The 27,141-nt window shown below is 38.0% G+C and overlaps 2 protein-coding genes across 4 annotated transcripts in view; one reads left to right on the forward strand and one right to left on the reverse strand.

Annotated features, from left to right (window-relative positions):
* Window positions 1-27,141, forward strand: part of LOC112051193 (protein outspread) — a 340,261-nt gene that overhangs the window by 259,147 nt on the left and 53,973 nt on the right. The window lies entirely within an intron of this gene.
* Window positions 8,078-10,097, reverse strand: LOC112051220 (uncharacterized). Its single transcript, XM_024089769.2, has 2 exons — window positions 9,734-10,097; window positions 8,078-9,092 (listed from the first exon to the last, which is right to left on the reverse strand). The coding sequence occupies exons 1-2, from the start codon at window positions 9,867-9,869 to the stop codon at window positions 8,533-8,535; spliced, it is 696 nt and encodes a 231-aa protein (XP_023945537.1). The 5' UTR covers window positions 9,870-10,097; the 3' UTR covers window positions 8,078-8,532.

Consider the following 27,141-nt stretch of genomic DNA (forward strand, 5'->3'; position numbering starts at 1 on the left):
ACAAAGGTCAAATTTGGTAGGGAGGTAGTCCATAGCTAGTAAACGTCCGCTAAGAACGGATATTGCTACAGGACCCGATTAAGGAGGTGTTAGGGCGGAAGAAGTCGCAGGCGTCCGCTAGTAGTTTAATAATCTGAGCCATTTATATTAAAGTTTTTGTACAAGCTTAATATAGGTACGTCTTGAAAGATAAATATCAAATAATTAATTTAAGTGTTATAAAAAGGATTAATGTTCACGATCCACTCGTCGTCAAAGGAGCGAGTCGTTGATAGCTATCACTTTACAGTTATGCTCGGAGACCCTTCATCAGTGGATACCTATGCAGATGTCGGCCCATTAATTAATGTAACAGTAAATTACTTACTTGGAACCGGAGTGCGTTATATTACTTACTCTGTTACAGTCTTACTTGAAAGGTTATTCGCTCACTTACTCTCTACGGAGGATAGTCAACCGAGCGTCATTGAATGATTAGTAAAATATTAGAATGAGAAACGACCTTCACCCATCTGTTTAATGTTCTCTAGCCATTATTAACTGTCAATTAAATAGTTAATTTTAGAATTTAAACTATCGTGAGTGTTATTCATATTAATTGATTATAAAACACGGCTAAAACTCACGTGGTATTAGGGCGGAGTATGCCCGACTAGATTCGAACCCAGTCATGAGTTGGTTCTGTTGTATTCTGTTATAGTTTGTATCTTGTCGCGTTGAAAGAACCAGCTCATAACTAAGGGCCCCATATGGTTTCGAAACTAGTAGGGCATACTCCGACCTAATATCACGTGAGTTTTAGCCGTGTTTTATAATCAATTAATATAAATAGTTAATATTTATTATTATTATAATAGTTAATAATACTTTGGCCAGGATTTTTTAGGTGTACCTACTCACAACATATTTATTAACGTAGTGTACTTAATTTGATATAAAATATTTTTCATTCATTAAACAGATGGGTGAAGGTCGTTTCTAATAAGGATTGTTGAGTGATGTAAAAAAATCTTCTGTTAGGTGGCCTCCTTCTTTGAAAGCGACTTAGCTGATACTAATGATCTTAATCATGTTTCAGGGTACTAATATAATAAGTCCTTGGGCCCATGAACAAAATATTTATTCATGACCTTTACTGTTCAAGCTTTGTGTATATGACAATCATGGCGTTCAGAATAATGAACATAGCGAACCATGCTGGTGAGTCGTTTTCCTTTTGAGTCATCTACCAGATTTAGGTGAGTCCTATAACAAATATGATCCTGAAAAATATTAGTTGTGGTTGGAAAAAAAGTTGAATGATGATCTATTTCAAAAATAAAAAAAAACAACCTAAGCCGACTTTCCCAAAAAAATAAAAAAAAAAAAGTCAAATGGTAATACTGTCGGTCAACTTTTAAGCGGCTACTATTAGTATAAATAAAATAAAATAAAAATAAAAAGCCTTTTATTTCGCACATAAGTAAGCACATATACATAGTGATCTTATAGTGGATAATGTGTACAGTTAGGTTAATAAAATTTATAAAAATAAATTACAATTTTTAAATTTTTGTTACTTTAATACTTATTTACAAAGTTTAAAAAATTTAGTGCGAACCCCTCTATTTGAGGGTGAAGGCCTCCTCCAGAGATGACCAGAATTCTCTATCTGTGGCTATTAGTATACAAAACTAAATATAGTAGGTATATTTTATGAAATCAAAGTAAAAGTAGAGTGTTGACAAAGTGATTGCTTGCGTCAAATTGAAGCCCTACTGTATATTGGATTAGATGTAACGGACGCCCCACTAGTTCCCACTGCGACCGCTCGCTGTGTATTGGCAACATTATTGCTCTTTTTACAAGAATACTGTACGATTTTGCTTTTAATTCTATTAATAAATCTATATTACTAATAAAGCTGACGAGTTTGTTTGTTTGGTTGAACGCGCTAATCTTAGGAACTACTGGTCCGATTTGAAAAATTCTTTCAGTGTTAGATAGCCCATTTATGCCACTTCAGCTTCGCAACTCGTTGAGGTATGTCGGTGACTTTGGTTCTTCTGCGGATCTCCTCATTTCTGATTCGATCACGCAGAGATACTCCTAACATAGCTCGTTCCATCACCCGGTGTGTGACTGAGCCTTTTTATGAGGCCCATAGTTAGCAACCAAGTCTCGGAACCATAGGTCATCACTATTCGAACTGTACGAAGACTTTTGTCTTCAGACACTGAGGAATTTCGGACGAAAAGATGTCGAGAAGTTTCCCGAATGCACCCAGCCGAGTTAGACTATTGTCTATAAGAATGAAATATTTACTCGTAAATATCTGTTACAATTTCAAAAATACGTCTAAGTTACGAGTAATTACTTAATACTTAGTGGCGTGATAGTCCAGTGGATATGACCCCTGCCCCCGATTTCTGAGGGTGTGGGTTCGAATCCGGTCCAGGGACCAGAGGCACCTCCAACTTTTCAGTTGTGTGCATTTTAAGTAATAAAATATCACGGGTCTCAAACGGTGAAGGAAAACATTGTGAGGAAACCTTGCATACCAGAGAATTTTCTTAATTATCTGCGTGTGTGAAGTCTGCCAATCCGCGTGGTGGACTATTGGCCTAACCCCTCTCATTCTGAGAGCAGACTAGAGCTCAGCAGTGAGCCGAATATGGGTTGATAATGATGAATTAATACTTGGTTGAGTTCGCATCTGTACGTAATTAACACATTTTGAATATTGTACAAACATCTGCCGATTGCATTTGTATAAGCTTAAAATACCACAATATTAATTTACACGGCGATATTGCAATTAGTGAACTGCGAGCCATCTTCGTGATGGTATAATTAGTCAATTTAGCAACCCGTCAAATGCCACGGACCCATCGTTTTGTCCAGTGTATAATAACTTTGCACTTTGTACAATACGCCGCTCGGAGCGACGGACAAAAGTAATTGTTACGCTAATTTGACTGCAATTTTTCAACTCGTTTACACATATAATACAATCATGTTGCTTATAGCCGGAGAGCTGGCGGATAATATTGAAGAAGCGCTTGATAAAACATCAAGGAAGTAAATCGTAAGTTTACACACTACCTACGTTATTCAAAATAAAGAGGAGCGCGTGAAAAACATCAAACACCTTTGGCAAGTAGTTTTCGTAGATCTACAAACTACGGCTTACATTCTAGTATCTATGTAAACCTTCAAGACTTGAAACGTGAACAAAAACAGCACTAAAGACCTAGGAGTATAAGTTATATAAATATGGGTAGATAGAAAGATTGACACTTGTCACTATAAAACGGTCACTTGAGTTGACGTGAATAATAAATCCTTACCTTAGCATATTTGATTAATAGTCTCTTTCTTTTTATTTTAAATATTTGTTCTCAGTTTTTATTAATAAGCTAGTTTCTACATTACCTATAAATCCATAAGCTGGAACTACTTACATTTACGTTTTTTTTCATCGAACTGCATAACAAATTCTTAAAATATCAAGCACTTGTACATTTTTCCCACCAGCTCTTGGCGCACAATGACACGAATCGTCTGCAAGTATATAATTGTGCCTCAGGTAGCATTGAGCAGTGTAGCATTGCGCAATGCTGTCGATATTATTTTCTGCTGGTGTTTAATCTTAACGATGCTTTTAACCCTTTAATATACACATTAGAAAATATACTTTTATGAACACTGTGAGGTCTTGCGTATATGCGTATATGATTTTAAAAGTATTTAAAAAGTAATAAGTTAATATCTCACCTGATGGAAAGAGTTAATGTGGTTTTAAATGAAACGAGCTTGCCTAGGGCGATCAAGAATTCAGCCGTTCGTATGAAAAAACTACTCAGGCCAAATCTAGCTTAAAACACTGATCGATAGCATACCTTTGAAAATAACCAACAATTACCATTTGTAATATTATAACTACAATAAAATAAATACACTGGCACTATAAAAAGTTTAGCGTCTTTATCTATCAATTATAAAATTATAATGCCATGCAGCATCTGTGTGAGGTACATTAAAACATTGCGTAGATCTTTACTTTTATGGTATTCTTTCACTTTTATGATTGCTTTCACTTTTATAACTAGAAACTACATTTTATCGCCATAGATTCATAATGTTCATACGCTTGTTAATCAAGTCGGCATTCGTCGTCGTTTATTCGTTTGTTGTTTATGGACTTGATACTCATAGTCATATTTATTTAATAGTATTTTCTCATTTATAATCGCTTTGAAATAAAAAGCACAGAAAACTTAACCAGGCTTATTTTCACAAATGTTTTGAATAGTACTTCTGGCAGTTTAACCTGCTAGTTTCCATTCCATTCAGAATTAGGGGAAGAATGGTAGTAGTAGGTTGTTTTTCATAACAAACAAACAAGCTAAGTAAAAAAACAATCTTTCCTTAAAATAAATCATATTACAATTATAATATTTCAAAAAAAAAACCTTAAATTCGCAATGAGCTTTCAAAGTATAAACATCACAATAAATATTAAACTTAAAATTCTTAATTGCTGTGGTTTTATCGACCCCAACTGAAATACAGGGGGTTGGGCTATTATAACATTCACATCGCATTCATTTGGTACAAATAACCGCCTCGGGTGACATATTTCAATTAAAACGTAATCCATTTGTGAGCGTGTATTGAGCACTTACCTTTAGCCGAAGGGTTACAATTTAACAATGTCCAAAGCTATTACAAGATTACAACTCATTGGGAACCCCACACAGGGCCGGACCGTCCATACGGCGAAAGGAGCGGTCGCTCCAGGCGCCAAATCCTAGGGGGCGCCGAAATGGTAAAGACAAGATCGAAAAGAAATTTGTGTGATGAATTTACGTGCGCGAAAGGCGCCATAATTGGATCTCGCTCCATTCTAAAATTTACCTCGGTCCGGCGCTGACCCCACACACAATGCTAACATTGTAAACGTAATTTCCAATAAGTCAGATTGATTTCGTCTTCTTTGAGCTCTCGTTTTAAAGACTAGTCAGGGCATGCTACAAATCTACCTCTTTCTATATACCTATCTAGATTTATAGATAGAGATATCTCTTTTTCCAATCACTTCCTATAATTTGTCTTCTTCGACGCAGATTACTTTGGTCATTAACTAATATTATAAAGCTGAAAAGTTTGTTTGTTCGTTTGCTTGAACGCGCTAATCTCAGGAACTACTGGTCCGATTTGAAAAATTATTTTAGTGTAAGATAGGCCATTTATATATACAAAATATAAATTACCAATTGGATAACTGATGTTCGGGTTTCTTTGATGTTGAGCCTGTTTATATATTGTTAGAATCGTTTTCAACCCATATACGGCTCACTGCTGAGCTCGAGTCTCCTCTCAGAATGAGAGGGGTTAGGCCAACAGTCCACCACGCTGGCCCAATGCGGATTGGCAGACTTCACACACGCAGAGAATTAAGGTTTCCTCACGATGTTTTCCTTCACCATTTGAGACACGTGATATTTAATTTCTTAAAATGCACACTGAAGAGTTGGAAGTGTATGCCCCTGATCGGATTCGAACCCACACCCTCCAGAATTGGAAGCAGAGGTCATATTGTAAGAATACAATCGTTTAAAGTTTAAATATACTAATTGGATTAGAAAATTAGTAAGTTGACTGAAACTTAAATTGGTATCTACTAGTTGGCGTCGTGTGTAGTATTTTAAATATCAATTGAGTTCGTAACGCCTGTTTGCGTAGGTTGGAATTAAAATTGATATTATCTGGTTATTAATTATAATTATCAGTTATAAACACGCTGCTAATATCTATCTGCTAAGATCTTTCGAACGTTCGCAGGATTGATAAACGTTGAATTAAAACGCAGTTGCTGTCTTGCGTAATTTCCCAACTACCGTAGTGATTTAAAACTTTATTAAAACTACTAAAGTGTATTTCAGATAGCAGCATGGGTACGGTGTCAGTTGCCTTAAGAAGTTCATAATACGTACTATTATCGTGAATCTCAAAACTTTCAATAGTGAAAACACAAGCATGCTATCTGAAAAACACTTTAAATGTCGCCCCGCGTTTCTTCTGCGTAGGTCTCTCCTCGTGCGAATACGGGAATATAATGAAGCCTATGAAGCCTATATATATGACAAATATCGTGGTAGGAAAAATAATTTTCGAAATCGGTTCAGTAGATTCAAAAATTAACATCTACCACCTCAATCGTCAATGATTAGAGCTTTATATTAACTACAGCATGAACTGAAAAGTAAATAGTTCAGTACGTATTTTTTATAGTAAGTAATATTATTTTTATTGACGTAACAATCAGATGGCTTTTGTTTTTTAATGAAAATTCGTCTACCACAAAGCAACACATTGCAGGGATCAGTAACCGTACGTGAGAATCAAAATTCATAAATAGTGCCTAAATCGGCGGATCGTAAATTACGGAAGCGTGCGCGCGCGCAGGTGAATCGCAGTGGGTGCGCCGCTAGAGCCTACGTCTATTGCTCAACTCTGCGCCGCGGCCGCATTCCGCCGGCGACCGCGGGAGTGGACGCACGTGCGAGCGACTGCTGAAATTACTTTGCCATGTAACTATCAGAATATCCCGAATATAATAAAAAGTACATACGGGTTGTAAAAAAGGGGGGCCGCTTATAAAACGTTTATTACAATTTCTTGATTTCACCATCATATAATATTAGAGATTCTTTAGATAGTTTACACATAATTTCACATTATTTCCAAACGTAACACAATTATTAATTGTAAGTCAAAATAAACATTAACTTCCTATTTAAATTAGAGTCAATCGTTAAATTATTTTTTCAGCAAGATAGATTCTTAATCGTTTAGCCGCCAACATGACATTACATTTTTTTTTGTGTTGCCACTAAAATTATAATGTTGTTTTATATACGTCCCCATTATGCTGGCTAACAGGGTCGAATATAGAACATCCTCTTTTGAAGATAGTAAAAAAATAAAAGCTGTTTTTTAATATGTCTAATAATCCTCTTCCCTTTTTGAACTAAGCAAAAAAAATCTATTGATTAACTATTCGGGTGCCAGGTCCATGGGCGGATCAATCGGGCAAAAATCTCTGAGCGGATCCCAGGTCTTGTAACCCTTGTAAGTTTAAATGGGATCCTTTGATACGTCTACACTCACATTCACCACTCGTGTTTTTCTCCGGGACCAGCCTTCTAAGATCCTACTAGGTTGACATTGAATGTCCATTTTAATATAGAACTTGTTGCACTAATATGAAAATACTGAAACGGATATTTAATTGAACCTATAAATATTCGGCAAATATATTGTCGCAGATAATTTAATGTACGACTCATGAGCAATGGCGGGCAGGCATTTCCCGCGATAGAAAAGTGTTGAGAAAACTTACGACAGCGACCATTGTGTTCAATCTTACTACACTCGGTTTGCACAATATCTTCACCTAGTTCACTTACATTGATTAATTATTTTAATACTACCTAACATACCTTTTTTAGACATAAACTTTGTTCGCGGCTCATGTTTAGGGGTCGAAAATGAATCTGCCTTTTTGCTAGACTTAGCGAAGGCACTACCGTGCCCCAGATTTCAGTCGCTGGAAACGAAATCTGTCGACTCTTGCTGTGTTTTATAAAGGAAATAGTTGTCGGTGAAATTACAGGTCCATTTGCTCAATGCCTATGCAGCTTTAGGTTATTATATATTGGGATTTTCTTTCAAGAAACTCAATATCTGCAAGGAGATGTATAGTAGTGGTAGTGTTAGTCCTCAATGCATGTCATGCAAAGCAGTCGATTCCATTATTTATCTATCTCTTGAGTCAAACATTACAAATTACCCTAACCCCGCCAACACGGAGCAATTCTGCACCGTTAGAGTTAGTAGAGAGAAGAAGAAAGAAGGCAACAGCTAAATGCAGTTCTTATATATACTCAGAGGCACAATTGTCCGCCTACTTTGATATACTCGCGCCATAATTAAGTGGGCGGATAATTGTGCCTCTGAATATATAATATGTATACGTATATAATAAATATAATATTGTTAAAATATGAATAATTAAAATACAATGTTTGTATAAAATGTTTATTTAAGGTACAAAAACATAAAGACATGAATATATTTTCAAGCAGTACTATTGTCTGGTAATTTGTGCTAACATTATAATATTACCTATATTGTGTTGTTTTTTTTCTTTTCTTGGAATAATAGTAATATTGTTCTGAATTGTTTTGTTATTCTCAAAAATATACTTCTAGGTTATTTCTAATTATTAGTCTTTGTAAAACTAAAAAGTTTCGGTTTCAAGTTTTATAAGTAGATATAAAAATAATACATAGGTTAAAAATGTCCTATAGATAATCTTTGCTTAATAGTAAAGCATGGTTGGTCATTATTACAACACCCAATAGTAATCGTTCGTCATTCAATCGTCAATAGCTGGCATTGTTTACATAATTCCCAAAAAACCGTACTAAAGCGGCATGATGGATCAAAACTTTATAACTCTCCGACAGATCTCTTCTGGCTTGTTCATTCAAAAGAGTCATCGCTGTCTGGATACATTTTACTCCTCTTTTTAAGGTACCCCGTCGATACAGCTTCAAGCAACCACTGGTTAACCTTTCCCCTAAACTGTAGTTTCTGAACGTTGGACAATTTCCTCATGGTCGGCAAAAGACTGACAAGGAACATGTAATCAGCGTCGTATTCGTCTGATGACTTTATTTTGTTTGATATTTTCACTTCATTGTTATCTGTGGAGTTAGCTGTATCATCGTTCGCTTGTGAACTGTCAATGAAGGAGCTACACTCCATAGACGTACTGGGTTCTGGGTCCATAAGTTCGGTTTTCACAATCAAAGGATCATTTGAGTCGTCGTCTTCAATGGCTTCGTTCATATTGCTATCATCACCCTCGGTTTGGTATCTAACCCTTGTCCCTATCCCTTTCATTATCACTTCCGTTAAGAAACTCAGATCTTCAAAATATTGCCAACTTGACGTGTCTATCTCATTGGATATTATTCTCTTTAATTCTTTTCTGAATGCGTCCTTCAAGTTTTTCCAACGTTTCTTGAGTTTATTTGTGTCTGTAAATAAAAATATTTACGATTATAATATGTTTTCAGGGATAAAATCTGTCACGGAATGAAATTCCCTAAAGTTATTGGTACAATGTTTAGAGCCTCAATAGCTCAATGGTGGATCGATCCCCGCCCCGTTGATCTATTGTCGTACCCACACCTAATACAGTCTTTCCCGACTAGTTGGAGGGGAAATAAAAAGATATGGCAAATATTCTTCAAAAAACATAAAAAAATGCATTTGTTAAATGTATCTATACAAAACCCTCGTTAAGACAGTCCATTTCAAACAACCGGTTTTTATTAGTAATCTGTATCTCATAAATATTCTCATAGTAGTTTTTAAGACTGTAATAGGTATATCAAGTGAAATGAACCTCTCTCCCACAGTTCAGACAACGCTAAAAGCGAACGCTTACTAACCTGTCATATTATGTCCATACATTTTCAGGCAGCATCAAAATATCTTACATGAAAAACTAATCTAATACAATACGATAAAGTTCATAATTCCATAGTGTTATGATAAGGTTACAAACCACGTGAACTCGACGCGACAAGCGACGCGTCGTCAGTTGGTTACAACTACGTCACACAATGTCACGAGCGTCGACGCTCCATATTGATTATTCAAAATTCGAACATACCATTCGCTCCACCAATCGCCGCTGAGATTTCTTTCCACGCGCGCTGCTTTGCCCTTTTGTTCTTGTTCAATTTGTCCGTGCTATCCCATAGTTCGGGGTGCGATTTCACGTGATGGATTACGAGTTTGCTAGACATTATGAACACGGTGGCACTATACACTGCGATGTGGGACTGCCGAAGTGCCGAATGAACTGACGCTGCCGCTCGCCGCACTCCGCAGACGCGACCGCCCCGCTCTCCGCGCTCGCCCCGCTATCGCCCGCTCTGCCGCGTTTCTTCCCCGCTTCGTCTGACTCCCCGCTCACCGCTCGCTGAGTTTCAACAAACGCTTGTAGACCGTTACCCCCCGCCTCACCGCGGTACCGCTATCGCCTCGCCATAGAATTGATCGACGCTCACGCTCAAGTCGTACAACACGAGCGATCATTTAAAAGTACAGGTAGACCGTAGAAGGAATAATATAGTTTAAAGTTGGTATAAGTAGTTGGCTGGTTGGAGGCTTCGGCCGTGGCTAGCCACCCTACCGACAAAGACGTACCGCCAAGCGATTTAGCGTTCCGGTACGATGTGTAGAAACCGAAAAGGGGTGTGGATTTTCATCCTCCTCCTAACAAGTTAGCCCGCTTCCATCTTAGACTGCATCATCACTTACCATCAGGTGAGATTGTAGTCAAGGGCTAACTTGTAAAGAATAAAAAAAAATATATATAGTTTAAAATTCGAATCAGACTTCAACTATGCGTCACTATGACATTTTAATAAGTTACTTTGCGAGTCTAGGTGTTAAAGACGAATTTTACTTGCTGATATGGCTGAGCAAAAGTAACTTTTTCGGAGCACTTGACATGAGAAATATATGATTACTAGCTGTCGCTCGCGACTCCGTTCGCGTGAAATTCAGTTTTTTACATCTCCCACGGGAACCATGGGTTTTCCCATCTCCATTCCAAATTTCAGTTAAATTGGTTCAGCAGTAAAGGAGCAACAAACATTCACACAAACTTCCTGTGCATAATGTATATAGATATTATATCCGAAAGGTCGTGGCTTCGGTTCCCAACTCAGATATATTCAGGTATTACTTTCTCAAATGGGTTCAGATCTGGTCTGGTGACCAGACTCGACACATATCACATACCTTATACGGTACCGCAAAGCGATTCGTTTTGTATCGATGCTTAGAAACCATTCGGAAGCATACATTGAAGGAATCATACGTCAAATCAAACCAAATTCATTCATTTCAACTCTGTATACAAGGAGTTTTGTAACACCAAGTTTGTCTGATTGATTCTCTACTACCGGTTCTGAAGGCAGAATCTAATGAGAAGAGACGACAAGAAACTCAGCAGTTGCTCTTTTTTAAACAAGTCATCATCATTTTTCATCATTATCAACCCATATTCGGCTCACTGCTGAGCTCGAGTTTCCTCTCATAATGAGAGGAGTTAGGCCAATAGTCTACCACGCTGGCCCAATGCGGATTGGCAGACTTCACACACTCACAGAATTAAGAAAAATCTCAGGTATGCAGGTTTTCTCACGATGTTTTTCCTTCACCGTTTGTGACACGTGGACAGACAACAGAAGCTGACCAGGTAAAGGATCAAAATGTAAAAAAAAATAATTTTGAAATCGTTCACTAAAATTTCGAAATAACTAATAACAAACCTCCGCCTTTTTGGAATTCGGTTGAAAATGACTGATTTTTTTCAATAATACTCTATTATCTCAAAGGACCCAAAAGCTACTTGATGAGGCTATCTTTTTATACCAAACTTCCAAATGAAATCACGGACATTTTAAATAAGGAGAATTGTTGGATGGTGGGAGGCCTCGTTCTTGGCTAGTTACCACCCTACCGACTAAGACGTTCCACCAAGCGATTTAGCGTTCCAATACGATGTCGTGTAGAAACCAAAAGGGGTGTGGATTTTCATACTCTTCCTATAAAGTTAGCCCGCTTCCATCTTAGATTACATCATCTATTACCATCAGATTGTAGTCAAGAGCTAACTTGTAAAGAATAAAAAAATACATATATAAATATGTATATTTTCAGCAAATTAATTTAAAGTAAGGAGCGAAGACCTCAGATTCATCAGCCGCGTACGACGGAACATAAGTTTCCGAGATAGTATCGCGCGGACAGTTAAACACATCAAGTTATCTATGAGCCGCGGCCACCTGAAGATGTTTATCCATAACTCGTAATATGCTATTTATGTTACAACTTACAACCCGACTACATTTAAATATAAATATACCTCTATAATAAAATTTCGTAAGACCTTTATAGTATAGTAAATAGGTACGAGTCATCTTCATCATTATCAACCCATATTCGGCTCACTGCTGAGCTCGAGTCTCCTCTCAGAATGAGAGGTGTTAGGCCAATAGTCCACCATGCTGGACCAGTGCGGACAGGCAGACTTCACACACGTAGAGAATTAAGATTCTCTGGTATACAGGTTTTGGTATGCAGGTTTTTGGTATTGGCGATGTGCGTATTGACTTTGTCTTTTTTTCATTTTTTGTATACTTACACATAAAAAACAAAACTCCCGTTTTTAAAATCAGATAAAAATAGGAAGTTACAGTGCATTTACCGAGAAATGCTCTAGAAAGCGAGATAGCATCGACCGCTAATAGCACACATTGTCATAACTGTACCCGCAGTCGCCCAATGATCTGCAATGGCAGGTGAATTGACGGCTCTCGGGGCCCCATTTAAAGCATCAGCTCACTTGCCCATAATAGAGTATAGGGAAATAGTACAGTGGGCAATAAATAGTGATTTGCGTCGGCATTCGCTCCGAAACGTCATAGTTTGAACGGCCGGCCGGACTGTGATGGAGTCCCTTGGGCTGTGGTCCAAGTTTATGCAGTTATTTGGTTGCCATTTATTTATAGGAGTACTAACTTTGATAGATAGGTACTAACGTGATAGCCCAGTGGATATGCCCTCTGTCTCCGAGTCCGGAGGATGTGGGGTCAAATCCGGTCCAGGGTATGCACCTCCAACTTTTCAATTGTGTGCATTTTAAGAAATTAAATAACACGTGTCTCAAACTTTGAAGAAAAAACATCGTGAGGAAACCTGCATACCAAGAGAATTTTCTTAATTATCTGCGTGTGCGAAGTCTGCCATTTCGCAGTGGGCCAGCGTTGTGGACTATAGGCCTAACCCCTTTCATTCTGAGGGGAGACTCTAGCTCACCAGTGAGCCGAATATGAGTTGATAATGATGATGATGACTAACTTAACAATAATTTTATAGCGTTTTTACATACTTTATAGCGTAGTGTCATGAGAATAATAAATAAATAAATAAATAAATAAATAAATAAAATAATTATAAGTTGCGTCGCATGCACGACGAAAAACTAGTTGGATTTTTAATTTAATAGTGAATAATTAGATATTGTTTACTTACTAATTATACTACCTACGAACCTCGAATGTTTAAGAAAGTGTAGATACAGAAAGGAAAAAAGATGGTGACTAAAAATATAAAATTTTGGCAGTGCTAAATTACCCCCCTCAGTTTCACCCGCTTAGTTTTGCTGTGGAAATTCAGGGATAAAATACATCCTATGTTACTCACTGATAATCTAGCTTGATCTATTGGTGAAAGAATTTTTAAAATCAATCCCATATCTTTAGAACCTATTCATAACAAACAAACAAAAAACGTGAGTGCTATAAACCGCACCACTGAAGTAAAACATTTCGTATCTCTCTCACTCAACGTCTTTTCGCCTCATTCGATCACACTTTTCGTATTACATTGACCAGCATACTCCCCAAGTCAAGTCCCCCCCCCCGCCCCTAGGTGTACCGGGGACATCAAGCGGGTTGCAGGGAAGCCGCTGGATCCTGACGGCCCGAGACCGCTGTGCCTGGAAGTCCAAGAAAGGCTTCTTGGACTTCTGTCCAGCAGTGGACGTCCATCGGCTGATAATGGTGATGACTATTAGTGAAGAAACTTTATCCGCTTCCGCTCCCGCTGTCGCTTACATGTTGCGCCGCACGCGATCAATCATCAAAGCCCGCAGCCGTTCGCGGCGTATATTTTGCGCGACGCTCGAATGCCATGCAAATGTTTCCAGGTTAATCTACGAGTGCGTTCGCTTCTAACTATTGAAAAATGATGCACTGGAACGTTGTTACTCATAGGTGCAGTGGTTAGCCTGTGCGGCTATGAATTATGTCCTATATTCGTTAAACGATAAAGTGACACGGAAAGAACCATAAGTTTAATATAATACCGACAAGTTATAGTCTCCAAGCTCGTAAACTTAAACCCGTTTGCCACACGTGCGTGATAAGTTATCTACAACAATGTGCTGCGAGCTCTGCTTAGTTGTAGATCAGCTGTAAAACCTCTTTTTATTGCTGCGCTAACGGGATTCTGTTGAGATATACGAGTAGTTAAACATCGAATAGAAGCAGGCGTTACTTGGAAGTTCATCATATGCAATGAATATTGATTTGATTTGTTTTAATGATTTTATTTACAAAAGAAAATTATAAGGGCGCTAACTTGCGACCGACGAAATAATCTCGTGAAGAGAAGTAGACAAAATTCAACCAAAGGCGGCGGCGGAAATACCTCTATCTCTTTCATTGCGTTGGTACAAAAGTGATGGGACTGGAACACCTCCGACGCCATTGGACGAAATTTCGTCTGAATTTCTCTTCACTAGTCGTAATTTATCACCTCTGCTGATGAAAAATGTAATTTCAAACCGTTTTTCTTAAATTCTAAGAGACGTAGAAACATGTAGGTTTTGTATTTATTGAAATTTCCGATAGTTTGTAGTTACAAAACACGCACGTCTAGTGTTGCGTAATACAAAATTGCAAGAATATTTCACGTACCTGACACGCGTATAAACAATTTGTCACGCACACATTTACGAGATATTCACACCTCACCTTACAATATTTGTTTTGTTGGAATTAAATCGCTTGACAGTGACTGACATGGGACAACGTTTAGTAATAAAGTTTCACGTCATCAACTCATATTCGGCTCACTGCTAAGCTCGAGTCTCCTCTCAGAATGAGAGGGGTAAGGCCATTAGTCCACCACGCTGGCCCAATGCGAATTGGCAGGCTTCACACACGCAGAGAAATTCTCTGGTATGCAGGTTTCCTCACGATGTTTTCCTTCACCGATTGAGACATGTGATATTTAATTTCTTAAAATGCACACAACTGAAAAGTTGGAGGTGCATGCCCCGGATCGGATTCGAACCCACACCCTCCGGATTCGGAGGCGGAGGTCATATCCACTGGACTATCACGGATCCATAGTAATAAAGTTTACTAATCTTATTTATAGCTTCTTCCCGGATTTCAGATAAGATCTTATCTAAAAAGTTTGACCAACTTCACACTCTTGCAACACATCACATCACACTAATATTATAAAGGCAAAAGTTTGTGTGTAAGTGTGTATGTTTGTTTCTCCTTTGTGCTGCGGCTACTATATTATTGTAAACATAAGGGTCGAACTGAAAACCTACTTCTTTTTAAGTTGGTTAAAAAACAAGCTTGAACTCCAAAGCTAAAAACATTTTTGTCATTCTTCTTATCTTAACTTTTTACAAAAAAAAAGTGGGCACAAAATGTTATTCAATGAATAATAAATAGTCCAGGAACAAAAACCTTTATTTATTCGTTGCTTGATTGCTTATTGTATTGTAATGGGACGCAATGACTGAGTGTCGTCCATAAAGGTGCCTCCACACGCGCGATTCATATCGTTATTAATTAGGGAAGTAGCGATAAAATCTAATACAATTTAAAAGTATTATCAGATTGTTTATTTAAAGGCAGCGTTGATGTCAGAACGCCTTACCTCGGACATCCATCACGTCGACTTTTACATCGCAAGGAAAGGGGGACATTATAAGAGAAACTTAAGTTATCTTACTGTAATCAGCTTATTAATCATTCTAAATGTTGTCCTAAGCCGTGACAATAACAATATACCTCGAGGGAAGAACTGGAATTTAATAGCTTGTTTTGTACGAAAAGGTCTGAATTGTAGCGTTTGATTTAGCAATCCTATGTTAAATGCTACACATAATGTACAACACACTTTTATTTATTAAACAATTTCGGTTTTTAAACCACAATTTGAAAGAAATCGTGAGGAAAACTGCATACCTGTGAATTTTCTTACTTCTCTACGTGTGTGAAGTCTGCCAATCCGCATTTGGCCAGCGTGGTGGACTAAGGCCTAACCTCTCTCATTCTTAGAGGAGACTCGTGCTCAACAGTGAGCCTACACGAGGAAAGTGCACTTCAATAGTTCCATATTTATGTGACCGGACTAGCTGTAAGGAATATCAGTTATATTTCAAAGATTAAGGACCGCTTTCACCACCTTCTAATAAGTGTAAGTTTTGTCGCTTTCTTAGCTTTATCATCAATGCATTTAAAAAAAATTCAAATTCCTATCATCTGTCTGTGATTTCAAAATAGCTGTGTTTTTTCAAGAGCTCATTTATAGCTATCAATACGATACTAAAACGTAATCAAGCTGTTTTTCGTCTGTCTGTTTTTTTGTTTGTCCAGGCTACTCTATGGAACAGCTGAACCGATTTTAATAGGAGTTTCACTGGAAGATAGAAGAAATTATAAAGCAACTTTAATCCCAAAAAACACATGCTTCCCGTTTGTAAAAAACAGAATTTCACGCCTACAAAATCGCAGGCACCGGCTAGTGTCAAATGAGAAAGACCAAACGTGTGAAATAGAAATAAAATTAGACACTCAGAAGTTGGTAAAACCGGCCCTAACTAAATCTTTAAGACATGAAGATGTCCAATGTCTATAAAAAGAAATTAGACACTGAGTAGTTGGTGAAACCGGCCCTTTAAAACAAGAAGACAGTTAACATGAAGATGGTCCAATGTCTATAAGAGTATATCCATGCCCTAACACAACATCTCACGTCGCCGGCACCAGGGAAAAGTTCCCGGGCAGAAAGTGGGTCACATGACAATGCTGCTGCAATTACCGGCCGAGCTACAATGGTGTATTGTGCTGCGACACATCCGCTGCCTGCATCCTGCTGCCCGGGCCATGTACTAGCGGATGTGCCTATAATTGTATCATTTTGTTTTTTTTTTTAATTTTGAAAGTGTTTATGGTTCGAAATTTAAAAATATAATTAAAAACTCGTTATGCTTACTTTTTTGTGTACCAGTTTGCTTTTTTAAATTGATGGTTGATAATTCGAGCGTTTGGTCCACGTAATGTTAAGAGAAAACAAATTTTCTATAACAGAGCAACACACATTTATGGTAGGCGTCCATATATATACATCTTAAGTTTAGGACGCGTCGCATCTAACGTATAGTAGTATTCTTTATGAATGTTATTTAAACGGGTACATACCACGATAAAACGACGAGATTTTTATTGTCGATATTTCGACCCAGTTGCATGGATCGTGGTCACGACGGGACTGAAGTTGCGAGATGAGAAGTGAAGTCAGCTGTTAGGGGCAAAATCGATCTACCCTCTTTCTTGTTCTTTTTCTTTTTTCTTTTTTCAACGACCTCGCGTTTTTGGCTGTTTAGGCAAACCACACTCACGACATCGCTTTTGTTATTATGCGTGTCGCGGCGCCCTCTTGGTTTGCACAATTCTACCACCGGGTTCCACTCGCTGGCTAGTTTGAAGCCATCTTCCCGATTGAAATTTTTGTATTTTCGAATTTCAATGGCTTCTCGAACTACTCGGGGTATATAGTGGCGGTCCGTGGAAATAATGTGTGGATTATGGATCTCAATCCAATGTTTAGTTCCCGGTTGTAGAATGTGATCAGCTATCGCAGACTTTTGCGGGTCGTTGTTTTTTATCGCTCGTATATGTTCTGTTACACGGGTTGCTATGGGCCTCTTCGTTTGTCCAATATAAGAGCTACCACAGCTGCAGTCGATTTTATACACACCCGGACACTGGTATGGCAAACGATCCTTTGGAGAACGCATCATGTGGGCGATCTTTTGTAAAGGAGTAAACACAGTCTTTATGTTGTATTTTTTCCTTAGGAACGATCCAATTTTATCAGTTACCCCTTTAACAAAAGGTAAGTAGGCCATTCTTCTTTCGACTTCCAAAGGTCGTTCTCTCCGTTGATGTGAACTATTTTTTAATACAAGGGGCTTATGACCATTTCGACGTAACACCTTGCTTATATGTTCCAGCTCAGCCTGGATGTGAACGTCATCACACAGGTCCTGAGCGCGATTGAAGAGGGTGGTAGCCACTGACGCAAGGTGTCGTGGATGGTGATGCGAAGAGCCATGTAAATATCTGTCCGTGTGTGTCTGCTTCCGGTAAACAGTGTGACTAAAACTACCATCTAGTCGGACCTTGACTAGAACATCCAAGAATGGAAGCGACCGATCTTTCTCCATTTCGTATGTGAAGGTCATTTTCCGGTGAATACCATTCAAAAGTGCCAGATATTGTTGCACCTCTTTTTCACCGCCCTGCATGACAGCAAAAACGTCATCCACGTACCTTTTCCAAAACCTAACTTGTATGGGTATAGATGAGGTGGCGAGCTCTTCAAAATACTCCATCCATAAGTTGGCAACTACTGGGGCAACTGGGCTACCCATTGCCACCCCATCAATCTGAAGGTAGTATTCACCTTTATAAAGGAAAAAGCTAGATTCCAAACAATGCCCTGTTAAGGTGACATACTCCTCCGGGATGTTGTTTTCTTGTAACTTTATTTTAAGTACCTCCATAAAGTCGTGAATTGGTACGTTGGTAAATAGGGATTCGACATCAAAGCTTATCATGCACTCATGCCCTTCAATGTTAGTGTCTTGTAATAAACGTACAAAATGGCGGGAGTCTTTGACGTAAGATGACGTGTGGCCCACTAGTGGTTGTAGAACACTTGAGACATGCTTCGCCAATTCATAAGTAGGTGAATCTATTTGACTCACTATAGGGCGAAGAGGAACATCACACTTATGAATTTTTGGCAGGCCGTATAGTTTAGGTGGTTGTATATTTCGAGGTCTCAAAAGGTTATTACTTACATCATCTCCGATAACATTACGATAATCCCTGATCAGCTTGGTAGTTTTTCTAGTCACTCGCGCAGTTGGGTTATAATTTACCTTCTTATAAGTTGTGGTGTCCTTTAATAAGTCGTCTATCTTTTTCTCATAGTCTGAGACGTTCAATAAGACAGTTGCATTCCCCTTGTCTGCTTTTAAAACTAAAACATCATTATCATGACGCAATGTCAAAATGGCCGCCCGTTCCTGAGACGAGATATTCTGTCTGGGGGGTTTGGATTTCCGGAGCATTACCGCAACGTCCTGTCTTAGTATTTCGGCGTCTCTCTGAGGCACTTTATTACGACTTATCACTTCTTCGATACCACCGATGATTTTTTCATAAGGAATTCGTGAAGGCGAGATGGCAAAATTCAACCCTTTGTCTAGGGCATTTAGAGCAGCGCTAGATAAGACTTGGTTTGAAAGGTTCACTACATTTAAATTCTGTTCGCTTTCGAAGTCCGAAATATTGATAGTAGGCTTGTGTTTTTGTAATAAACCCTTCAATTTATGTTCGTGTTTTAATTCACATAACTCAGCAGTTCGTTGAGCTTGAAGATATGTTACTCTATCAATAACATCGAAAACATCCCGATCAAACACTGCACTGCATTCCAAATGTAACCGTAATAACTGACACTGCACTTTATCCAGAACATAACGATTAGAACGTATGAGTTGCCTTAACAACTTTTCACTCGCAGTGCGTAGAATTCGGTCGGAGTTAAATATGTCTTTACGCGGTGTTATTTTTACACAAGTCGGTATAACATTTAAGTCCCGGCACTTAGTTAAGAAAACAATGGCAGCTCGCACAACAACACACTTCCTCCGAGCGCGTTCAAGATGACGTAATTTGTTTACATATTCCGGCCCGTACCGATTATAAACTAATGATTTTAAACTTATTTCGTGGTTGTTCATTATGAATGTTATTTAAACGGGTACATACCACGATAAAACGACGAGATTTTTATTGTCGATAAATAAAAATAAATTGTGGTGTCCTTTAATAAATAATTATTAAAGGACACCACAACTTATAAGAAGGTAAATTATAACCCAACTGCGCGAGTGACTAGAAAAACTACCAAGCTGATCAGGGATTATCGTAATGTTATCGGAGATGATGTAAGTAATAACCTTTTGAGACCTCGAAATATACAACCACCTAAACTATACGGCCTGCCAAAAATTCATAAGTGTGATGTTCCTCTTCGCCCTATAGTGAGTCAAATAGATTCACCTACTTATGAATTGGCGAAGCATGTCTCAAGTGTTCTACAACCACTAGTGGGCCACACGTCATCTTACGTCAAAGACTCCCGCCATTTTGTACGTTTATTACAAGACACTAACATTGAAGGGCATGAGTGCATGATAAGCTTTGATGTCGAATCCCTATTTACCAACGTACCAATTCACGACTTTATGGAGGTACTTAAAATAAAGTTACAAGAAAACAACATCCCGGAGGAGTATGTCACCTTAACAGGGCATTGTTTGGAATCTAGCTTTTTCCTTTATAAAGGTGAATACTACCTTCAGATTGATGGGGTGGCAATGGGTAGCCCAGTTGCCCCAGTAGTTGCCAACTTATGGATGGAGTATTTTGAAGAGCTCGCCACCTCATCTATACCCATACAAGTTAGGTTTTGGAAAAGGTACGTGGATGACGTTTTTGCTGTCATGCAGGGCGGTGAAAAAGAGGTGCAACAATATCTGGCACTTTTGAATGGTATTCACCGGAAAATGACCTTCACATACGAAATGGAGAAAGATCGGTCGCTTCCATTCTTGGATGTTCTAGTCAAGGTCCGACTAGATGGTAGTTTTAGTCACACTGTTTACCGGAAGCAGACACACACGGACAGATATTTACATGGCTCTTCGCATCACCATCCACGACACCTTGCGTCAGTGGCTACCACCCTCTTCAATCGCGCTCAGGACCTGTGTGATGACGTTCACATCCAGGCTGAGCTGGAACATATAAGCAAGGTGTTACGTCGAAATGGTCATAAGCCCCTTGTATTAAAAAATAGTTCACATCAACGGAGAGAACGACCTTTGGAAGTCGAAAGAAGAATGGCCTACTTACCTTTTGTTAAAGGGGTAACTGATAAAATTGGATCGTTCCTAAGGAAAAAATACAACATAAAGACTGTGTTTACTCCTTTACAAAAGATCGCCCACATGATGCGTTCTCCAAAGGATCGTTTGCCATACCAGTGTCCGGGTGTGTATAAAATCGACTGCAGCTGTGGTAGCTCTTATATTGGACAAACGAAGAGGCCCATAGCAACCCGTGTAACAGAACATATACGAGCGATAAAAAACAACGACCCGCAAAAGTCTGCGATAGCTGATCACATTCTACAACCGGGAACTAAACATTGGATTGAGATCCATAATCCACACATTATTTCCACGGACCGCCACTATATACCCCGAGTAGTTCGAGAAGCCATTGAAATTCGAAAATACAAAAATTTCAATCGGGAAGATGGCTTCAAACTAGCCAGCGAGTGGAACCCGGTGGTAGAATTGTGCAAACCAAGAGGGCGCCGCGACACGCATAATAACAAAAGCGATGTCGTGAGTGTGGTTTGCCTAAACAGCCAAAAACGCGAGGTCGTTGAAAAAAGAAAAAGAACAAGAAAGAGGGTAGATCGATTTTGCCCCTAACAGCTGACTTCACTTCTCATCTCGCAACTTCAGTCCCGTCGTGACCACGATCCATGCAACTGGGTCGAAATATCGACAATAAAAATCTCGTCGTTTTATCGTGGTATGTACCCGTTTAAATAACATTCATAATGAACAACCACGAAATAAGTTTAAAATCATTAGTAGTATTCTTTGTATAGAAGGTCATACTAGTGCGTCAACTGATCCGCATCGTACGGATCGCACGAATCTATCGTAAAATCCGTTCGATGCGATGCGTCCGACACGATGCCGATCAATGGATATGCTAGGAACGTCATAGAATTCGCTACTTTGTGCCCGTTAAATTGACGTTTTAAGTTTGAAACAGCAATAATATTTGACCGTAAAAAGATTCTAACTTAGAATATTGCGTTTCTTTCTCAGTCTTGTCTCTATTATTAAGTAATACTAAATTAAAAAATATAAAGCAATTACATAATAAAAAGATTAACAACTCAAAAAAGCGTCATATAAGAAACAAGTAAATACTTTCCCAGATGAGTTCACAAAGATTCCAACTACTGAAATCACTGCAGTGACCTCAACACAAAAAACACGCCCTACAAACATCTCAATGTTTTTATTCTGTTATCAAAATAAACGATCGTATATCGGCGGCGATAAGATCTTGATTCGCGAACTCGAGAATTGGAAGCGATTAACGATTTAACTTTTTAATCGATTCTGTTAATTGTATCGACATTGTGTGCGGCCCAGTGGGCCGGTGATGTATGGGATACAACGCTCTGCGTGTTGCTTTTTTTTGTTTTTTTTTTTGGGAGGTTATCGCATTGTCTTTGTTGCTATGCGAGACTAGCACAAATTCGTATACCTAGAATATATATGAATCGGCCAAGTGCGTGGCCAAGAGTTAGCCCTTAAAACCATAATATTTTACAAACGGATCCCTTAATTGTGGTAGAAGACCCCTCATATATTTTAAAGATATACCCTACACTATGTGATATCGTCGTCATCAACTCATATTCGGCTCACTGCTGAGCTCGAGTCTCCTCTCAGAATGAGAGGGCTATGTGACATAAACGAGTAAAATCATCCCCTTTTTACACGTAGATACGAAGATACCCTAAAAAATATTTTTCATTATTTTACGACTTTGTTCACATTTTAATGTCTCAAACATTCATCACGTTATCAACCCATATTCGGATCACTACTGAGCTCGAGTCTCCCCTCAGAATTAAATAGAATAGAGAATTCGTAGCGACAACTCTGCAACTGATGCTGATGAATCGTTTTAATGTCTTCTAGACGCACTCAACTCTTTTAGCTCTTGTTTCTTCGACGTACTCGTATAAAAATTAGTAATTCGATACTAATAATTCACAGAACTCCTTTCGCAAAGTATCTTAAATTATTTTCGTTACACTTTGGCGTTGAAGGTGAAAGTGGCTTGCGTAAGCGAGACATTCCTTTATTAGCCGAGAATTATTATTATATTATAATATTATCAATATTTATTAATTATTTCATTATTAGAACGAATGAATGAACTGCACCGACAGGTTCTGGTTACGATACACCGGTTTCTGTATTAATTAGGTGCGACTTTGCTTCCTAAGTTTAATTTGCACTCATAATACTCGTAATAGACTTTTGTTTTTAGTAAACCTTTCTGTACTAGTCGCATACCCTAATTTATAAGAAATTAGGTTGGGTTTTTCCTGCAAACGTTTCTGAAATTCTTTTTTTTTTAATTTTTGTTGTTCATTACAATATGTTAGGCCAATAGTCCACCACGCTGGCCCAATGTGGATGAACAGACTTCACATACGCAGATAATTAAGAAAATTCTTAGGCAGGTTTCCTCACGATGGTCACAAGTGTGGACATATCTTGCGTAATAGTTTCTAGTTCGCACGTCCACCTTGCTTGGCGGCTGTCGCTGTAATTAGGGCAGTTCCCCACCCGCAGATATACTGTAATGTGCTAGGAGTTAGGACGGCAACATAGCGGCGCGGCGTCTGCTCCATAGAGTACATTGAATATAGGGTATAGAGTCCTCAGATGCCATCTTCGCTTAGCGCCATCATGTGAGCAGATAGAGAACTACTAAAATTATAAGATATACCCATAAGTATAAAATGAGCGTCGATTTACGTATATATACCTATATCCATAGAGGCATAAACATAATGTTTACCTATTAGTTTTAACTGTTCTTTAATTCTATGATTATTTTATTTAGGAATTCGGATACAAATAATAAAAACACAAATAGGATACATATAATTATTTATTGTTTCACCTTTAGTGAACATAAACCACTCCCGTCTCTTTGAATAGAGTCATCTTCGTCAAAACTTCTAGTGGTACCGCTTAACAATATATTTGTTGACTTACACCAATTAACTGTAAAAAATCTGCACGACAATATAAAAACAGAACTCTACTAAATCTCAAGATAAGATATATATAACAGAGTTCTCGGAATCCAAAGTAAAGCACAGGTCAAAACGATTTATAACAGTCCATAAAAAAAAGCCAAGTCGTTGGGAAAGATCAACGCAAAAAAACACCATGAAGAAAGCAGAAGAAATAAAACCGTTTCGTCTACAAAATTAAACAAAATGTCACAAGCTGCACAAGGTTATAATTTTTTTTTAATAAGATTACCTCAGAATCCTGCTAGTCAAAGTGCCTTAAAGCGCCATCTATTGAGCAAATAGTGAACCAAGGAGGCATATGCAATTTGTACTGAGGTCGTAATGTACAGACTGATTACACCCTGGTCTGCTCTCTTTGCTAATAAGAGCGCCGACGTCGCTAGTGATTTGCATCCGTGCACACAGGGCTGGCACATATCGAATTGCTAATTTTTTTTTTTTAATTATTTATTCATTTTTAATTCTTTTACAAAAAATTAGATAGATGTGACAATTTAATGTGGTTGGTCGCTGGTGCCTGAATTAGGTTTTCTTGTACAATAATGGCATTACAATATTATATGTCAAGACAAACTTTTTTATTTTTAGGGCATACCTCATGTTACATTTTATATTAATTCATTACCAAAGAAGTTTTAGCAGGTCTATTTTTGTTTTTAAATAGATCTCTGTATGTAATTGGTAATTCGGTATTTCAGAATCGCACACCACCGACCTCGTTTGACTTTTTTAATAGTTCAATAGTATACTAAGAAATGTTTTTTTTTTGTAAAGATAATGAATACGTAGTAGTTGACAATTTAACGTATTTCTACTTTAAGATACTATTTAGTGGATTTAGTGTTGGGGATAGTGCGAAAAGGGTCAAAGAGTAGTGAATTAGTTCGACTTCTTGAGTCTCTACCTACCTACCGCCCTGTTAAAAGCATGTAAGGGGCTCGCCTTTTCGCAGTTCGACAAGTCTGATGGGGCCATCAAAAATATAGATGTAGATGTTTGTATGTTGTACGTAGGCAAGACAATATTTTTTGTTATATAAGTATAAGTTTTTAGTGGCAGCCCTGTCACGGCTGTCCCCTCGTAACGTATGTAGAGCGAGTTGCTCCGCGTCACTACACGTCAGGGCGCGAGTCAACCGCGCCGATGTGCACAGTTATGGCTCTGTGTGTACTTGCTCTAACATTACCACTTTCGACGGTTAATGGTGGCTCACTTTATCGGAACCGATTTACTAAACGTGTGGCGATGTAATCGGTAAACGTACACCGAACTGTGTTACTTAATTATACTAAAATATTAATGTACTAACATAGTATAATATGTTAAAGGGGAAAGTTTATGTATGTAAGTATGTTTGTTCCTCCTTTACGCTGCGGCTACTGAAGCGATTTGGTTGAGATTTGGAATGGAAATAGATTTTACACTGGATACATTGGCTCCTTTTCATCCCGGAAACACAAGAAGAATAGAATGTAGCCAAGGTACAAATAAGTAAGGAAGAAAATGGGTCTTGGTAGATATACAAATAATTTATATATTGTCAAAAATACTCATTCATTCCTGCTACTTGTGTTATAACGTGCAGTCAATTTAACAAGGAAACAAGCCGATCTACAAATAATTACGTATTTTCAAAAACGTATTTAGAGTATGTTTCCTATAAAATACTGTGCTATCATTTTAACAAGGAAACTGTGTCGATTTTCATTATCTAATCATCTATCCAGTGAGATAAGGGGTCTAGAAGTATGCAGCCGATCTACAAATAATTACGTATTTTGAAAAACACTTAGAGTATTCCTTCTTGCCACTTATATTGTGAGATCAATTTAACAAGGAAACTGTGTCGATTTTCCTTATCTAATCGCCTGTCCAGCGAGATAAGGGGAGAAGTATGCAGCCGATGTACAAATACGTAAGGGACAGCAAGAGGTGTACAGATGTATAAATAATTTATATATTGCCAAAAATACTAATTCATTCCTGCTACTTGTGTTATAATGTGCAGTCAATTTAACAAGGAAACAAGCCGATCTACAAATAATTACGTATTTTCAAAAACGTATTTAGAGTATGTTTCCTATAAAATACTGTGCTATCATTTTAACAAGGAAACTGTGTCGATTTTCCTTATCTAATCATCTATCCAGTGAGATAAGGGGTCTAGAAGTATGAAGCCGATCTACAAATAATTACGTATTTTGAAAAACACTTTTAGAGTATACCTTCTTGCCACTTATATTGTGAGATCAATTTAACAAGGAAACTGTGTCGATTTTCCTTATCTAATCGCCTGTCCAGCGAGATAAGGGGAGAAGTATGCAGCCGATGTACAAATACGTAAGGGACAGCAAGAGGTGTACAGACATTTACGGACTATATCGCGAAAATTATCCGCAGTACCGGAATCAGCATCTGTGACGGACTGATTGTCTATCTTGAAGCGAGATCAAGTGATAACATAGAAGCGGAAAACAGTAAAATCCTTAGACTCTTGCGATTTAAAAAGTTAGGAACATTATTTATAAAAAAGTAATAACAAACTTAAGGAGATGCATGATGGTAAAACTAAATTAATAAAAACGAATTTATGAAAACTATAAATTATTAACCAACTAGCGGACGCCCGCGATTTCGTCCGCTTGGAATTCAGTTTTTCACAAATCCCGCGGGATTTTTCCGGGATGAAAAGTAGCCTATGTGTTAATCCAGAGTAAAATCTATTTCCATTCCAAGTTTCAACCAAATCGCTTCAGTATCCGCAGCGTAAAAGAGGATAAAACATACTTAAACACTTCCACACTTTCACACTTACACACAAACTTTCGCCTTTATAATATTAGTGTGATGTGATTTACTAACATTATAGAACTGTTTTAACAACAATACCTACTTCAGATCATAACTTTGACACGTAATAAATTTGGACTACACTTTTAATTTATTTCAAAATTTTGCTTCTCTCATGATCAATCTTAATATAAAAATGCAAAAGGTCATCACGAAATCTCAAAAACCGCTAGACTTACAACGATTAAATTAGGCAGGGAGGTAGTTGATAGTTATAAGACGTCCGCTAAGAAAGGATTTTGCGAGAGGGCCGGATTAAAGAGGTCTATGGGCGGACATAGTCGCGGGCGTCCGCTAGTACCTATATTATTGACAAATATTAAATCGCTA

Source organism: Bicyclus anynana, chromosome 5 (genome assembly GCF_947172395.1).
Source record: "Bicyclus anynana chromosome 5, ilBicAnyn1.1, whole genome shotgun sequence".
NCBI classification, from domain to species: Eukaryota; Metazoa; Arthropoda; class Insecta; order Lepidoptera; family Nymphalidae; genus Bicyclus; species Bicyclus anynana.

Bases quoted from the DNA above. Each gene is read 5' to 3' on its own strand.
- LOC112051220 (XM_024089769.2), bottom strand. From the start codon at position 9,869: ATGTCTAGCAAACTCGTAATCCATCACGTGAAATCGCACCCCGAACTA. The intron at 9,093-9,733 runs GTATGTTCGAAT...TTTTATTTACAG, and splicing joins GGCGATTGGTGGAGCGAATG to ACACAAATAAACTCAAGAAA.